The sequence below is a fragment of the Canis lupus genome, chromosome 9 (assembly GCF_011100685.1).
Source record: "Canis lupus familiaris isolate Mischka breed German Shepherd chromosome 9, alternate assembly UU_Cfam_GSD_1.0, whole genome shotgun sequence".
NCBI classification, from domain to species: Eukaryota; Metazoa; Chordata; class Mammalia; order Carnivora; family Canidae; genus Canis; species Canis lupus.
In genome coordinates, this window is record NC_049230.1 from 32,095,011 (window position 1) to 32,113,401 (window position 18,391).

At 47.1% G+C, this 18,391-nt stretch overlaps 1 protein-coding gene across 15 annotated transcripts in view; it reads left to right on the top strand.

The window, feature by feature from the left end:
- The window catches only part of MSI2 (musashi RNA binding protein 2), a 388,731-nt gene that overhangs the window by 117,058 nt on the left and 253,282 nt on the right, over positions 1 to 18,391 (top strand). For all 15 annotated transcript variants that reach the window (XM_038547828.1, XM_038547829.1, XM_038547833.1 and 12 more), the window contains exon 6: positions 13,224 to 13,316. In XM_038547828.1, the coding sequence (XP_038403756.1) occupies positions 13,224 to 13,316 (93 nt within the window). The remainder of the gene's footprint in view (positions 1 to 13,223; positions 13,317 to 18,391) is intronic.

Sequence of the window (18,391 nt, forward strand, 5' to 3'; positions counted from 1 at the left end):
CCGGGTATTTCATGCCCTTCCCCATTTCACGTGACTTTTTAAATGGTTTCATATCCAGAGTCATCAGTTGTCCTTTTTTTTTTTTTTTAAATTTTTATTTATTTATGATAGTCACAGAGAGAGAGAGAGAGAGGCAGAGACATAGGCAGAGGGAGAAGCAGGCTCCATGCACCGGGAGCCCGACGTGGGACTCGATCCTGGGTCTCCAGGATCGCGCCCTGGGCCAAAGGCAGGCGCCAAACTGCTGCGCCACCCAGGGATCCCCAGTTGTCCTTTTTATATATAAAGATCCCTCTAACAAATCACCAGCTGTGTGTGTCTGAATCGTAGGAGACGGTATGTGTGCCTCCGCCTGGCGGGATCGTCTGGTGTAGCAGTCTGTGTTCTCTGTGGCTCCTAGATAGAACTTTGGCCAGCTGTTCTCAGGAATGAAGCCTTTCGTCTTATTGTGCCAGCAGTAAGGAGTTCTCAGAATTACCCAAAGGGAGAGAAAGGAGACGAGATGGGTGCTCAAGGGCCTGGAATCATCCACAGACTGGGTGATTCATGGCAGGAAGTACTAATTCACTCATTTGTTCAGCCCATATATATTATGTGCCTACTGTATGCCAGGCATTCTCCTGGGTGCTTGGTATACACTGGTGAACAAAACAGACAAAAGTCCTTGAATTTATGACGCTTCCATTCTTGGGGGTTTGATTGACCACAGCCCTCCATTAGGAGGCTTCCATTTTGAGGGGTGGGGGGGCATCCTGACTGCAGTGGATTGGTTGTGAAGCCCTAGCTCAATACCTTTATGCATAGCGGGCACTGAACAAATGTTTGTAGAGGGAATGAATGTTGTTGGACAAATGAGGTTTAACTGGGCAGATTGTTTTTCCTTGAGGGAAGGGAACTAGATTTTATTAAGCGCTTGCCAGGTGCAGAGCAATTTTCCCATAGAAGACCCTGGTCTTCCAGGATGAAGTGCCCTTCTGAGAGACCGTGCGCCATTTGCTGGGCCGTGTGGCTGATTTGACAGCCCTCCAGAGTGAACTATGAAATGAGCCCTCCACGTTTTGGCTGACAGTTACAGGTCCCCAGTCACCTCTTTGCCTCAATAAACATCCAGCCCAGACCAGTTAGCTGGGTTGGGCACATTGGGGGACGTGTCTTTTCTTTTTCTCTTTTCTATTGTTTGGTTGGCTTAGTGCAAGTATTTTAAATAGAACAGACATCATGACCATAAAACATCTGTAACACTACACATTTAGTAAAGTTCCTGGCAAGCAAGCATTCTGTTTGATTGGTGAATGTTTTTGCTATGAATGTTGTTTCCTTCCCCCACCTAGTTTGTCCCTCTGGAAAATAAAGTTTTCTTTTATGTGAGGATTTATAGAAATATGTTCCTGGCATGAGGAGAGCACAGACCTACTAGGATATTGGTGTAGCAGAGAAATATTACCTCCGAGGCATAGACAGTTTTATCTCTTATGGAGAATGACCTTCCTATGTAAAACAGTCTGTTACTCTTCATAGGGTAAGGGGCTGCCTAGGGTAAGGCAAATAAAGACATGGCTTGGTGCTGAGATAGCACCCTTTGTTGCCAGAGGTGCCTTTGGAATACCATGGTTGTCCAGTGCTGCCACTGGATGTGGGCTGATTTCAAAGTGGTGTCTGAGAAATCTGAGAGAAGTAGAATCATAATTAGTCATTAAATTTACAGAGTTTGCTCTGTGCCTTTTCCAAGTGCTTTTTTTCTGTTGTTTAGTCCGTGGGGCAGGCAGGGAAGGTTTGATCCCCATTCACAGCGGAATAGGGACGAAATCACTTGGGAAGGGAAGGTAGTGGAACTGCGGAGAAGCACTTTTATGTGCCTGTCATTCCACCCCATGCTAAGCACGTTTCATGTGTAACTCTTTTAATCTCATTTTGTAGAAGGAGAAACCCAAGTTTGGAGAAGCTCGGTCAGGATCACCTAGTATATATGATTGGGATTGAACTTCTTAGGTTGCTCTTCTTCCTACTTTATCACTTGGCTGGCTTGGGGTGCTGGGATTGAAACCTGGCCCTCATCTCCAGAATCTCCAAATCTGATGCTTTTTTCAGTCTCCATAAAAACTTTCTTGGATTTAGAAAGATCACCTTCCATCCCTTTGGGGGTAAGATATTTAATAAATGGTGGAAAGCCTTGCTCATGGTTTCCTAGGCTCCTCTCTTTCACTACAAACCCTCCTTGGCTCCCCCTTTATCCCTCAAAGGAAGTTACTTGTGGCAGGTGGCAAGGGCCAGACCAGCACATCCTGGGGGAGGGGGAAATTTGACTTTTTCTTGACGAGTAAAATTTATGACCTAACAGATGGCTGAGTGTGATTCCAAAGGCGACCACACCAAGGGTGCAATGTGCTTATCTTTCCTTCTGCCCTCCTCCTCCCCGCACTCCTCCCCCACCCCCCCCCCCCCCGCCCCCTGCCGATGTTTTTGGCACTGTGGATGGTAGAATAGGGAGAGACCTGCTGATGGGAAGCTGACCCCAGGCCCCACACATGTCACTTGGACTGTGTCTAGGTGCCTTCATTCTAGTTGGTGCTTGCTTTCCTCACCACTCCTGCCTAGGCCAACACTTAGCGTTAAATGACCCAGCCCCCCCACGACGACCCTGCTTTTCTCTTTCCCGAGTGAAGGGTGGCTTCCCTGTTTCAGCCTTTTGGAGGTTTCTGTCTCCTCCCTGCAGGGCCTTCCCTGTCAAGCCTGGCCCCTCTCCTGCTTGCATTCCATCAACACCTTGGCCACATTCGTTCATGTCCACTTGTGGCCTTTTGGCCAACATTGAAGATGTTGCTGCTTCTGTTGAGGAGGTCCTTCTCCCCTTTCTTTCCTGGCTACCTCCTGCTAACCATCAAGTCTCAGGTCATGCCCAGCCCGGTGCCCACAAAGCTCCACCTTGCTACCATAACACAGCCTCTTCCTTGACAGTGAGTATGTTCAGAGCAGACACCAGATCTTTTTTTTTTTAATTTTTTTTTATTGGAGTTCAATTTGCCAACATTTAGCATAACACCCAGTGCTCATCCCACCAAGTGCCCCCCTCAGTGCCCATCACCCAGTCACCCCAACCCCCCCGCCCACCTCCCTTTCCACTACCCCTTGTTCATTTCCCAGAGTTAGGCAGACACCAGATCTCATTCCATTTAACATACATGGAGCCTAGCGCAGCACTTGGCACATAGTAGGTCCTCAAAACACATCTGATAGGCGAATGAATGAATGGGTATGTCTCTCTGCCACAGACTATTCTCTGCAGTTTGTCTTCTGGTCCTTCTTGGTCTCCAGGGTCACTCTCCTATAATTCAGCAGTCATTTTCTGAGCACCTACTGTGTGCCAGGTTCTTTCACATACTCATCTCTCATGAGGCCTAGGGCAGCTCCGTGGCATGTAGCAGTTGCCTCCGCTTTACTTGTGGCTTGCCTACAATTACAGGAGGGAAATGGCTGAGTTGGGGTTCAAGCTGCTTCTCACAGAACCCTGATTGCACCTTAGAATCTTCTGGAGAATGTTGGAAAAAATGACTGATGCCCAGGCCTCACTGCCGACCAATAAGACCAGCATCCCGAGGGTGGGGCAGGTATCACCAAGCTTTCAGCAGCCCCAGGAGATTGTGAGGTGCTGCTGGGCTGGGTGCCACTGCGCAACGGGAGTGTCGCGAACCTGCAGCCTGGCTCAGCTCCGCGGATTAGGTAAAACTTGCTCATCAAGAACTGATTGCCGTGTGCATCTAAAATATGCTAATGAAGATAATCAAGGCTAAGGGTTAAGGCTGCCATTTGTTCTTTTCCTGAAATCAACTGGAGGGGTGGGGGGATGGGCCGCCTTGGCTTCAGAGCGTGCCTGCCAGCAAAGTTTTTACGCTTTCCCTCCTAAGAAGAGCCCTTTGGTTGTTGCAGATGAGAACAGGTCTTGTTCTCACTGGGGTGGGTTCTGGAAGTTTCTCTGGGGCAGTCCTCCCCAGAATACAGATAACCGAATGCCCTCCTAAGCCTGGTTTTCCTGTTTTCCTGAACTGAGCATGCGCACTCCCTTTGGCCAGTGCTTCCCGGTGGGGCTCGGGGAGGGGTACTCTGAAGGCTGTGCCCAGCGGCCTGGTCTGTAGGCAGATGCCGGGCCAGCCTGCAGCAGGGTTGGGGTTAGACGCCTGGGTTTGGCCTTCTTAGAGTTCCGGTCGCACAGTTTCGCCTCAGTTTGTGTTGCCCACGCCAGGGTCTCAGGCCCATTTTTCAAAGGGAAAAGTGAGGCCCAGAATTGCCAAGAGACTTGACTTAATCTCATCCCAGGGCCAGGGTGGATATTTGCCCTGCCATACGTCTGCACCGATGTGCCTGGTAGTGCAAGCAGGTGGGCACAGAGAACGGGTCTTAAAGTTACGGCCATTGTGGCATTTGGATCACTGCTGTAGGCTGGGCACCCTGGGTGATCGGTGTCCCCATCTCCAGGGCCCTGCCCCTCACCGTGAGGCGTCCTCCAGGTCTCCAAAGAATTCCACCAGGCTGCACGGTGGGGGTGACAGGCACAGATGGAAGGCACTGAGTTCCCAGCAGCCCCGCCATCCGGGCTGACCCTTCTTCCCCACCTTTCTGGGGTTTATTGAGAATCTGCCTTGGCCTTCTTGCTGGGGCTTTGCAAGCACCTCTTTCGTATGCAGGGATGCGTGGCTTCCTCGCAAATTCAGCAACAGTAAAGGGTACTTACTTAATTTCGCTTAATACCGCTGCTGTAAAAGATGATGGGTTTTAATTGCATCTCCGTATTGGCAATCATTAGAAGACCGGAGAGAGTTGGTGGGGCCTCCCGTGACTCACTCTGTGGCAAGTCATAGGGGGTGAGGGCTCCAAGAAGGGTGGAGTGACGGAGGAGCCACCTGTGGGCGCAGATCAGGTGCCTGTGATCAGAGTGACGGCCGGCCAGCCACCTCGCCGCTCAGCGTCGGTTGACGCTTGGGTCACGATCCTTAACTTCTTGTGCCTTCCAAGGCAACACTCCATCTCTGCACCTTGTTTGGTCCCCGCACCACCCCGTGTCCCTAGTCTGAGCGCCACTGTCTAGGATATGACTCTCTGATACCAGTCTGTGGACGGGTCACCCCTCTGCGGGTGGCTGCATCCCCCCAAGGTTCAGAGGAAGTAGTATTGTTAAATTAGCCTGGGAGGGAGCCAGGCAGAGGGCTCCGGGCTGGAGGTGGGGAGCCTGCCTGAACAGCCTGATCATTTCATTACAAGAGCACGTTCTCCTTTAGGTGAGTTACTGTTGTTTTAATCAGGGGTAATGTTGTAACCTGACTATGCTGGATAATTGTGTGTAAATTATATTCCAGCCCATATAGATGAAGGCTATTTTTTTCCTTCCAATTTTAAAGCTATTTAGAGGGAATGCCAAATTGTAGCCTGAACCCTAGTGCTCTCTGGCTCATAGCTGTAGATGAGGAGAGAGCGAGCTTGGAGAAACATTTGGGGTTATATTTATAATTAGTTTCCTCTGAAGTTAAATTAATTTCTGCAGTTGGCAACATCAAATATTGTTACACCTTTGTCCAGTGGTCAACCAGGGGCGAAGCTAAGCATGTAGAAGTGGCTGGCGGATGCAGTAGCTGGGGAGAGCATGCTTTCTGGGGCACTTGGGTTTATTTTAAGCCCTTTTTGCATTCAGGGATCTTTTTGGCCTCTCAGGAAAAAAAAAAAAAAAAGAAAAAAGAACAGCCTTATTGAGATATAATTCATAGGCCATACAATTTACCCGTTTGAGAGTGCAGTTCAGTGGTTTTTAGTATATTTGCAGATATGTGCACCATCTCCACAGTCCATTTTAGAGCATTTTCATCACCCCAAAAAGAAACCTCATACTCTTTCACCATCATGATCCCATCTCCCCCACCCCAAGCAACCACTAATCCACTTTCTGTTGCTGTGGCGTTAAACCTGTCACGAACCTTCATGTGAATGAAATCCTACAGTATGTGTGGCCTTTTATGACTGGCTTCTCTCACTTAGGGTAATGTTTTGGAGGCTTATCCGCGTTGCAGCATGTCAGTATCTTGTTCCTTTTTGTGGCCGAACAATATTCCATTACATGGATACATCACACTTAATTTATCCATTCATCCTTGATGGGCATTTGGGTTGTTTCCGTTTTTTGACTCTTACGAACAATGCTGCTGTGAACGTTTTGTGTGAGAGGCTTTGGGTGGACATATGTTTTAATTTCTCTTGGGTATGTACTGGGAGTGGACTTGTTGGGTCATGTAGTAGTAACTCTGTGTGTAACCGTCTGAGGGACTGTGCCGTTTTGTGTCCATCCCCACCAGCAGTGTCTGGCCTGTCATTTCTGCATCTTTGCTTCAGGCTTGCAAAGGGCAGAGTCAGACTTGCTTCTCATGGTACCCTCTCCTCTCTCGGCCCCTCTTTTTTTCTGCTGGGAGAAAAGAAGACACCTTAGTCACAAATGAAGGGGCAGGACACTTCAGCGAATAGAAAGGGTGAGATTTTGGCTCTTCCCTTTGCCACTCTGGTACTGTGAGACTTTGGGCACTTAACCATCTCTGAGTTTCCATTTCCTTGACTGTGGGGGAGAGGCTGAGACCCGATGTAAGATTGACGTGAGGCCAAGTAAGGCAGCTCATGAGAAGGGCATAGCCCTCGTGCAGTGAGTGTGCTGTAAGGGCAGAGCTTTTGGAACGTGGAAGGAGACACAGGTACTAAGGGCCTTCAGTGGGAGACAAGGGCCTTTCTTAGCCACTTGGGTTGTGTCAGGTGTGTATGCTGTTCCCTCTTGTATGAAGTGCTATGCCAGGGGATCTTGACTCTGTGGGCAGCATTTGGGTGTCTTCTCTTTCGTCCTTACTTCCTCATCTCCCAGTAGGTATTGCCTTACATTTTGAGGCAGAGGCTTGTCCCTGTGGTCCCTGCCATAGTGGGTATGCAAGTGACAGGTGTGACCTGCCTTCATTGGGGGCAAGTTCAGATTGTCACACATGTGGGTGTAGCGTTCTCCTCCCCCATGATAGTGGGTTCCTCCATGTGAATTCTACTCTGTGATCACAAAGAAAAACCAAGGCCAGGTCTCTAGTATCTGAGGGCCTCCCCCAGGTGGGTCTTCATTATAGGTTTCTTGGGGCTGCCATAACAAGTTGAGATAGCTTGGGGGGCATTAAAGCATAGGAATGTTTTCTCTCCCAGTTCAGGAGTCCAGAAGCCTGAAATGAAAGCATTGGCAGGGCTCATTCCTTCTGGAAGACTGAAGGAGAAGCTATCCGTGCCTCTCTCCTACCTCCTGGTAGCTGGCAGCAGTTCTTGGTGTTCCTTGGTTTGTAGACACATCACTTCAGTCTCTGCTTCACCGTCCCATGGCCCTTCTGTATGTAGTGCATGTCCCTTCTCCTCTTGTAAGGGCACTGGCCTCTAGACTTAGGGCCCTCCCTGTACCCAGAATGATTTCATTTCAAGATCCTTAACTGATGACATATGCAAAGGCCCTGTTTCCAAAGATCTGGGTAGACATGAATATTGGGGTCTCTAGTCAACTGACTTTCATCTTTTTCCATGTGTGATTCTAGAATCATTTGGAGAAGATTCTAGTACCTAACCTGGGTTCTGCTTTTGTGTGCTAAGTGAGTTTTGCCACTGGATTCAGATATGATGGTGGTGGTAGTGGTGATGATAGTAGCAAGAGTAGTAGTTTATTTTTTTATATTTTTTATATTTTTTATTTTTATTTTTTTAAGAGTGGTAGTTTAGAGGGAGGAGGGAAAGATGTAAACAAATGCTGGGGGAACTTGGGAGTTTTAGAGGGCACGTCCCTTGGAGGAAACTCCCTGTGGAGTGAGGCTGTGGAGTTTGGGACTTCTGTGACCCCGGTGAGCCCTGAGAGAGCATCTTTGCCATACAAGGACTGGGCTTAATTCTCAGATGCAGGGAACTGATACTTTGATGATAACATACAATTTCATCTAAGAATCTGAAGAATAAAATGTTCACCAGATTCAGAGTCTGGGATAGAATTGCATGGTATCTGCCAGCATGTCCATTTTCCCTTGTCACTCTGCTTGCCTTTAACCAGCACCTAAACCAACTTGCTTGGACTTGATTTTTCCTTCTGTATAATGGGGACGATGGGCAGTCCCGTTTGCGAAATCCTGCCCAGCACTAGTGCCCTTACATCTTCCTTTCTCCATCTTGGGGCTCCCACAGATGGGAGAGCTTCTGTAAATGAGCCATTGCTCTTGGGCAGTGAAGATGGCCCATATGTGTCACCAGAGGGGGAATTGGAGCTCTTTGCAGGAACGTGGTGATGGCAAGAGCTGACTTAAATTCCCTGGGCTTCTTTTCTACCCATTCAAGACTCTCCAGAGTTGCTGCCTGCCTTCTTTCCATGCATTTGTCAGGATGAGAAACATTTTTAGTTATTATTGTTTTCCTATGTGGCAACTAATATCTTTGGGGCAAAGCTCCTAGAGCTAAGTTTTCCTCATAAACTCATTCTTCAAAGTAATTTCTCTTATCTAATACCTACAACCTCTGCTTTCAACACACATATATGCACGCATACTCTTCTGCTTTATCCTGTTTTATAAAATACAACCATTGGTCCCACTCTGAGTGACCATTTCAGATTCAAACACATTTTTTTAGAGGGATTTTTTTAAACTTAAAAACATAAAGCAGCACTCTGGTTAGAAGCAGGAAGGTGGAGTGTTCTTTACAGCTCTAGTTAGCAGCTGGCTTTGGCCAGTTCTTATGTGTAAATAGCAATTTTCCAAACTGGAATGGGTGCTGGGGTTTTCTTTGTAGAGCCAAGAGGTGTGGAGAGCAGTGATGTTTAGTTAAATTATGGGTCTAGATGCAAAATGTGCAGCAATGATTTGTGAGAGCCTGAACACTCTCCACCCCCTGATGCACACTACACACACACACACACACACACACACACACACACACACACACACACACACCACTTCCCAGAGGGCCGCCCTAGACCATAAAAGTAAGGGCATCTGTTGGGGGAGGTGGCTGTCCCCAAGTGGTTGCTGGGCTGTTGGTGGGTATCTGGTGTCTCAAAGCGTGGAAAGCATTCAGATAAAAAGTGTTTTCTACAATCCCTCCCACCAAAAACTCCACGCAAAGGACATTTAAGATGACTTTCCTAATGGATTTTGGAGTGAGCCCTCTCTGGAACAGATGGATGGCTCTTTCCATTTGGGTGCACTGTGGGGACCGCCTGGGGCTGCCTGAGCATTTTGGTGTGCAGTGACCAGCTTCCCTTGCTTTGTGTGGTTCAGTACTGTATTGGTGTGAGGGCTGTGGGTTAGGAAACAGTTACTCAAAGGGTCTAGGGCAGGAAGAAAGCACAGGTGGCTCTCTCCACTGTGGGTAGAGAGGACTTTTTATAATGCAAAGGACTCTGGAATCAGGGGGACCAGTAGTAATTTGTCCTGTTCCCTGTTTCTGAGGTCAGAAGAGGCTTTAAGTTCTGGAGGAGCTGAGGGGTTCCTGGGGCAAGTCGAAGCCAAGACTGAAGGATTGGGACCAGAGAGTTACCCCAGACACACACACACGTGCACATGCGAGCAGACAACGTGGACACAGAAACTTTGATAGTATCGATGGGACTCTGAGGACCTCCATTTTAGACCCACTGGGAGCCTGGACAGGACATCTAGCCCCACTCCTGTCCTGCCCTTCTTGGTAGCCCTGGAGGTAGAAGGGAAACTGAGTGGAAGAGTGTGTGTTTCTAGAGTCCTCCGCCTGCTTTCTGTGTCTCTACAGAATGCAAATCATCAAGCACTGCATAGTCCATTTAGCAGTGATGCCATCAGGATTCCCAAAGTAAATCACTCCCGTTTCCTCCAGTGTGCCCCTGGCAAGAGAGGTCACAGTGCACAGCCCTGTTGCCCACCCCCTCACAAAGCCAAGACATTGGTGAGCAGCTAACAGAGTGTTGCACATCTTCCCACTGGCCTTTTCATGTCTGGAAGGTTTTGATTAAACCAGTTTCCCTTAGTGTTTGCTGAAGAGTGGGATCCATCACTGTATCTGAGCTGGTTCCTGGAGAGGATGTTTTAGTAACTTGGACATTTTAGCGCGGTGTTTGGGGCCTGGGATTTCTCATCCTTCTAAAAAAAGTATTTTACAGACTTTTTTTGGGACTGTGTGGTTTATACCTGGATGTCTGCCCCAGCATTTAAGGCTCTGGCATGATAAGTTTATGGCTGTTGAGAGACTGTAGAGAGTGTAAGAGGGGGCCTTTTCATTTAACCAGTTACTGGGGAATGAACATTCTGTTGACTTCTGTTATTTGGAATGAAGACATGTTACTCATTTAATTATCTGGGTCCGTGTGAACATTTTGGAATATAAATAGGGTCTGCTCTCTACCCACCCTGGCTCTAAACAATGTATAAATGGCACCATAGGGTTCATTTTATAGAATGCTCCGCTCCTCTAGAGTTTCTTTAAGTTGAGAACTCCACTAGTGCATGCTTGTGGATCACAGTAGTGTTTCTTTATAGATATTTAATTACCTGGCTGATAGGGAAAAAAACAGGAATGAAAAATCTAAAATGAAACTATTGGGAGTCTTTGCCCATCTGAAATCATGTAGAGATTCAGGAAAGTGGTTTTGAAATTACAGTGGAAGAAAATGGGGCACCCAGAGTTGATTTATCAAAGATTTTTCTGTAAAGTCTCTTTCTGCCATACATTTATTCTGGGCTTGAAGGAAGAATTTAGTAATTGACTTTGGATTCAGTTACAGTGACCACTTATCTAGCATCTGCCTAATGTCCTGCTAGACACTTTGGCATATGTTATTTAATTTAGTCCTAATAGGAACCTTGCGTGGTAGGCTAATTATTATATCTCCATTTTATAGTGGATTAAATTCTACATTGTATTGGAATGTAGGCTCCAACACCTAGCCCTTAATGTATCTGTTGAATGAACACATTGGGAAAGTTAGGGTAGTCAAATTTGGTGGTCAGTGAGTGAGTGTAGGGACAGATTGAAATCTGGAGAGGTAGGTCACCTCCATGGGTAGGTACCTGTTCTGCCAGGGTAGACCTGCCGAATAGCTGAGAAGGGAGATGGACAACATGGAGCAGAATAAGATGCCCACTGGTTAACGAGAGGTTCTTGGAGTTGGCACTGCAGACACTGGTGGGACTGTCACAGAATGTTTTCATGTACACGATCTCCTCTGTCTCTCCTGTTCATCTGAAAAGAGATGAAAAGCAGTAAATCACAGCTTTAAACACATGTGGAACCAATGCATGTCTCTCAGAGCCCACAGGAAGTGTGCAGACTTGCTAGGACAATGTCCTCTTAAAATAGTGTACCAGGTTGATTACAAGGACATTCCAGATGGAGCTCTGTCAGTGGGCTGTGGTGGCACATGTCCCTTCCAGAAGCCACTAAGCCAAAATCTGAGCTCTTTGCAGTCTTGGAGCCTCCCATTCGTGGCAACCAGGCTTCCCGATTGATGGGAGTTCAGGCTTAGGTGGGACTGGCACTCTGGTCCGGGACTTCACAGTGCAAAGCACAGGATCAGACTTCAGGGGAGTGCTCCTCGGCACAGCCTGCCTGTCACCAACCAGATGTCTCTCAGCCAGGGAGCTCCTGCTGGAGGTGGGGTGGTTGGTACATTCCCTCTGCTAGTATGGCTCAGCCTTGGGGACAGCGGGGATCCTGGCAGCCATGGCCCCTGTACTTAGGCATCCCACATCGAATTGTAATAGACCGGATATGACATGGTGGGTTTGTTTTTTTTTTTTTAAATCTGTTTTGTCTTATTCCCTTATTTCTGGGTTTCAGTCATGCTTTTATTTATATATTCTCATAAAACATTTTCCCCTCAGCTTTACTGAGGTGTAACTGACAAAACTGTAAGATCTTTAAAGTGTACAAACATTATGATTTGATACACATGTACGTTGCAACAGAATTTCTCCCCTCAGGTTAAGACATTGGGTTTTTATCATATGCAGCCACAATGGTGAGACCCTGTACCCACTGAGCGTGTTACATTTTTTATTTAACATTTAAATTTGTTATTGCATGTTAAAAAAAAAAAAACCCACCTACATACCTACACAGCCTAAACTCAGTGTTCAGAACAAGATTCATTTTCTTGTTTCACTTTTGGCTCCTTCCTTATGATACTTGGTTCTGTCTCTAAATCATTTGTATCATTGAACTTCTGTCTCCCTTTGCTTTGGAACTGGTGGAATTCTGAAATGTGACCACATTCATTTGTTTTCACATCCACCAGATATTTGGTGTGGGCTTGTGTGTGCCTGGCTCTGTACTTGGCATTGTGGAGGGTACCTGGAAGAATCAGGAATTTACTGTCTGTGGGAGGAAGTAGGAAAGACAGGATTATCCATGACTTTGACACTAGGTGGGAAGAAGTGGGTGCCAGGACAGGCTGGTGGCTACAGCATTAGAGTTTCAGAAGAGAGAGGGGACAGCTTTCGCATGTGGGAACTATATAGATAGCTTGCATTTTAGAGGTCGTTGGATCTTACAGGATGGTTACAACTTGCCATGGGAGGTTTAGGCATAGAGAGGCATTCTGGGGAGAAGGACTTATGTGGACAAAGGGGTGGATACCTGGGGCTTAACTGGGCCTGATTGGGCGTAGGGTGAATCAAGGCAAATAATGAGGAATCAAGAGGGGAAGGAGAATAAGGATCAGGCTTGGAGAGTGGCCCCTGTGTGCAGGGTCAGCATCTGTCTTGATGGCAGACATGAACCAGCACTCAGAACAGCTCAGTGTAGACAGCCCACCCTTATGTTTGAATGATGTGTGTGTTTCTTATTGACAAATTTTATGGTACTTTCTGGGCGACAGATTTTTATGCACATAGTTCTCTTCTGTTCACATCTCTTAGGTTTAAAATAGCTTTGACGTGCCACTTTTCTCTTTGTGCTAGAAATGAAAATGAAGCTGTGTATTATGGCTTAGAGGTTCTGAAGTCTACTCTGTGTCTGTATGAAACTCAAGCTTACAGGTTGTGGCCTGAAGGCCCAAGATATCCAGCGTGGCTGTCTCCACAGCATTCTGAGATGTCCGTACAGCTCAAATTTATCTAAAATTGCCTTTCTAGAGAAACGTGGAGAGTGGCTTGTTTCAGAATCTTAGTGAGCATTGCTTCAGATAACCTAGTTAACCCATGGCCTCCTCTTGTCATTTCTTGCAGATGGTCACAAGAACAAAGAAAATATTTGTAGGCGGATTATCTGCGAACACAGTGGTGGAAGATGTAAAGCAATACTTTGAGCAGTTTGGCAAGGTAAGTGGTGTGTGGGGCTGGCTGCTGCCATGGCCCTTCCTTCTGTCACAGCTGTGCCCTCAAGAACCTTGTCCTTGAACTTGGTTGTCAAGACTTAAGTGAAATCTGTCAGGAGCTGACATGGAAGAGTCCGGCTTGTGGTCGGCACGGTGCCCCACGTGCCTGCAGGAATAGACAGAGTGGCCTTTCAATGTGGTTTTACTGGCCACGTGGGGCCTGGACTGGGAGCCGGTGGTGGCAGCAGCTGGGAGGGATGCAAGATTGTGACTCACAGGACAGAAGCTCCCACAGAAGCTGCTAGAGGCCTGTGAGTTGGTGCTGGGCTTCATTCTATGCCTTTCTGGAAGATACATTAAAAGAGGAGGCTCCCTGGGGTCCTTTGCAGCTGAACCTTCCCCTGTCAGATGCCCGAGGAGACTTGGGAAAGATGCTGGGCCTGTACCTGTCAGAATGTATGTGAGACAGAAGTAAAATTATCCCTTGGGCTCTGTTGCTAGAATAGGCTGGGAACAGTGTAGCGCACCCGCCCCCCCCATCAGTCAGGAACCAGAGTGTGAGAGTGTGTAGGTCACAGACAGAGTCACAGAGATGGACAGATAGGGTGTGTAACCTTGGGCGATGTGCTTTAATTCAGCCTCTCTCTAGTTGGTGGGGGGAGCTGGTGCCTTGGAAAGTGGTGTTTCTCTGATGGCTGCGTTGTCCCGGGGCTCCAACATGGCAGCTTGTCGGGGAGACTGTCCCTGCTGGCTTTGTGTGATACCCCTCCTCTGGCTGCCATGTCCCAGGAGGCTTCCAGGCGAATGGCTGTGCTGGCCTCTGCTTCCCGCATCTTTGAGTAATTGTGGATGTTGTCCTGGGAGTCTGGGTGTGTGATGGTCTCCTCTGCACAGGTCTGCGTCTCTGCTGTTGCAGGGCTGATACGGCAGGAGGGTGGAAGGCACTGTGCCTGTTCTAAGCTTTGTCACTCATGTTCCCCCATGACAGCTGTTGTGCTTGCGCTGGGTGGTACAAGGCACTGCTGCCCACTGACCGGTCTGAAGGTTCTGTGCTTTTACTTGTTTGCTTGAGGTAATGGGCAGCTCTGACCTCGTCCCCGGGTGTGTCCAGTTGTGAGTTACTGTCTGGGATGAGGACAGTGATCACTATTCAGCTTCAAAACGGAGATTTTCCTGTCTCTGGTAATAATCAATTTCTGCATGGCTGGGAGACATACAACAAAGAGACATCAGCCTCCTCCAGCCCAGCTTTGCATGCAGAATGGCACTTAACTGCCCTTCTGGGTTGGTTATGAAAGACGCCTTCCCCATGGCACCATCTTACATTGCCAGTTGGGGGCTGATTCATTCCGGCCGGTTTGGAAGAATGGTTGAGTGCGTTGGTGACCATGTACTTCTCTTCAAGACGTATTTAAAGCACCAGCGGGGGATTTGTCTACCACCCAGCCCCACCCTGCCTATGGGGAGAGACTGGAAGTAATTAAATGAGACAGGTCCAGCTGTGTAATGGAAGGCTCTGGAGTGTGCACCCCTTTGCTACAGTTCTGCCTCTAAAACTAGGCCAGGAGCAGTGTTTGCAAACATGAGGTGGGATTTATTTTTTTAACCATAAATTGGAATCTCATGGTCCTATTCATGATTGTCAGGGAAGTTGGACTGTGCAACTCTGCACATTCACACCTTCAGGCTCCTCTCTCTCTCTCTCTCTCTCTCTCTCTCTCTCCCCCCCCCCCCCTCATTGCCTTGTTCTCCTATTCTCTCTTTCTTTCTGTCTTTTTGCATTAACACTTATAGTCGGGACTCAGTATGCCAGCAGTGGGAAGCTCTGCAAGCTTTGGGCAGGCCCATGGTAGCAACCATCCCTGCCCTGAGAACAGTTCTCCTCTTGTCAGGGAGGCATTCACAGACCATCTTCCCTGGCCTGGTCTGCGCTGGGTCTAAAGCTGCTCAGTTAATTTAGCAGTAACATTTGTAGATTCCAGCAGGATGTATAAACTTATCAGGTGTTTTATTAAAGGACTAAGGCTTTTGAATATATCAAAACCATAACACTTTCTGTGCTCTTGTTTTTGTAGGTTGTTTCATACACGTGCTCTTTGTATTATCTGGGTCTGTCTTCAGAGGGGCTTATCTCTCCTCTTGCTGGTGCCTGGTATTATGTTTGTGCCTCCTTGAACAGGACCCACCACTTCTCTGGATTCTGGTGTCATTCATTTGAGTCCAGAGTGATCAAAACAGAGGAGACCATGATGCTGTGCCTTAAGGCAGTGAGTCAATCCAATGGTGAATTGACATACTGACTCTACCCTTCAGTAGTTTATATTCTGGTTGAGGAAAACAGAACACACACACAGGTAGTTGTGTCAAATAGACTCACATGCTTGAACACATTCCCAGCTGTAAAGTTGTTTGGGGCTCCTTTTAGATTGGTAACTGCAAATTAGCAAGGTGTAATTTTATTAGTGAGTATATACTGTGTTGGGTCCTGGGCCAGGCCATTGACTTGTATTATTTCATTTAATTCTTCTCTGGGAGGCTGGTGGGGGTCCTGTCCTACTCACTTTATAGTTTGATAAATGGAGTCTAGCTGGACTGAGTCTTTGATTTAGGGTCACCCCTGAAAGGTATAGCTGGGTGCAGATTTCCCCCCTCGAGGCTTGTCTGATAACAGAACCTAAACTCTGGGCCCTCTTCCAACCTTGGATTGATCTATAGGATGGACTTAGGGTGGGAAGAGTATAAAAGAAAGGAAGAGACTGTGTCCCTCCATGGGCTGGGGGCAGTGCTGAGAACTGGATATATGTTGCCTCATTTCATCTGTACAGTGCATTTTGGTGTCATTCAGCCCCTTGACAAAGGTGAACAATAAGGGTGAGGGAGATAAAGCCTCAAGGAAGGTCACACCAGTAAGGCAGGATAGCAGCCAGAATTTACATCCTGCTTCCTCTTCCTCCATATCCAGAACTTTCCATCCTTCTAAGACTCCATTCAGGGTTTGCCACCTGAGTTCTAAGTTTCCCTTGCTGTCATTCCTCTCTCCTCTCCCTCTTCCCATCGTGCCTGAGATGGCAGCTGCTTCAACTGTTTATTTCAGGTGGCAATCAAGATGGGTAAGACTGCTATCATGGGGCTGGGCTTAGGGAGTTAAATATGTCATTACTGTAAGTGGGGTGGGTGCAGAATGACACACCGAGAGCTTTAAATAACTCAAATTAGAGGTTTGTAAACCCCTTTGTACTTTCCTGCCACCTTCCTCCCAGAAACTTACCCCTACCCCCTTGGTTAGAGATATCATTACTTGTTTATATTTAAGATGAGATTGTGAAGTGTGGCCATTGGCATGAGAATTCTGCTACCTTGGATGGCCATCCTCGCCCCCTGGGTAGCTGTTCTGATGCTGTCATTAGAGGAAGGTTAGGTAGGTAGAAGTATTCCAGACCCTCATGATGGGCCTGACTGGGCAGTGACCCCCCTATGATACCTTAACAGGCCATTTCTTTCCTGGTCTCAGTTTCTCCTCTAAGGGAAGGAGTTGGAAAAGTTGTAAAGGGTCAAATAGTAAATGTTCTTGGCTTTGCAGAGCACGTGGTCTCTGTCACAACTATTTACTTCTGCTTTTGTATGGAGGAAGCAGCTATGGCCCATCCATGATTAGATATGGTTGTGTTCCAATAAAACTTTATTTATAAATACAGATTATGGGCCACATTTGTCTTGTGGGCCATAATTTGCCAACCCCTAAACTAGGTTATTCGTAAGGTTGGTTTCAAGCTTGAAAATTCAGTAATCTAGAAAGTGTGTTTAAACATACAGGGGCACCTGAGTTGGTTGGACATCTGCCTTCAGCTCAGGTCACGATCCCAGAGTCCTGAGATCGCCCCATATTGGGCTCGCTGCTCAGTGGGGAGACTGCTTTACCCTCTCCTTCTGCCCCTCCCCCTGCTAGTGCATGGTTGCTTGCTCTTTCTCTGTCTCTCAAATAAATAAATAAAACCTCCAAAAATCATAAACATACATAGGTCGGTATATGGATAGATATGTATCTATCTAAGGTATCCATAGACTATAACCAGAACAAGATATTACCAATAGCCATGAGCATGATATAATAAGTGAAACAATTGTAACTGTGGTAGGGTTAATTTCTGGATTGCAAGATGTAGGAACAGTGAAGGGATTCTCTATTTGGAAAAAGCTATTTATAAACCAGAATCTTCATCCTGTGAGCAAGATCCCAGGGATCCATAGAGTATTTCCAACTCCTTATTACATGTACTAGATCTAAATTAATGAAGACTCCGAATTTGTGAAGTTCAGGTTTTACTATGAAGATTCTTTTGCTATGAGTTGATGTTTCTGACTTTGAGGGATGTGTGCTTTGTGCTAAGCTTTTTGATGCATTTTAAAACCTGATGCTCAAGGCTGTCAAGCAAGATAGGTGGGGTATCTATCATGTAGATGACCAAACTGATGTTGAGGAAGGTCATGAGCTGTCCGAGATCACACAGCCCATGCTGGAGAGAGCCCAGATAGTCATTCATTTTTGTATAATCTAGCCTCTATTCGCTGTTTATAAAACCTCATCTCCTACTTTACCACTAAGCAGCCTGATACTCAGAGGGAGAAGATTCTGTTCATTTGTCAAGAATGTTGATGTGCAGTAATTTATTTCACTGCGTCAGGTTTCCCAGTGGACGTTATCTGTGCTCACGATTTCATAGTACAGGAATGATGTACACAGACCATTGCGAAAAGTGGCACGTGAATGATGCTCTCGATAGGCACGTACAGACCCAGACAATCGATCGGAGGGTTCTCCACCGTTCTCCCCGCATAGCCGTCCGGAAGAGCCCAGTCTGGTAATTAAAAAGCCCTGGGATCAAAGAAGCTCCGTGTGCGTGGGTTTCCTCCTTCTCCCCTTTCGGCCCCTCCTTCAAGTACCGGTTTCTTAAATTCTCACTTATAGGATTTTGGAGATCAAAAAGAGGCCTTTAAACTTAATGAATTCTCGGCTTCGTCCCGGATGGAGCAGTTCTGCACCTTTCAGCTGTTCACCTCGATGATAGGGCTGCTCGGTGC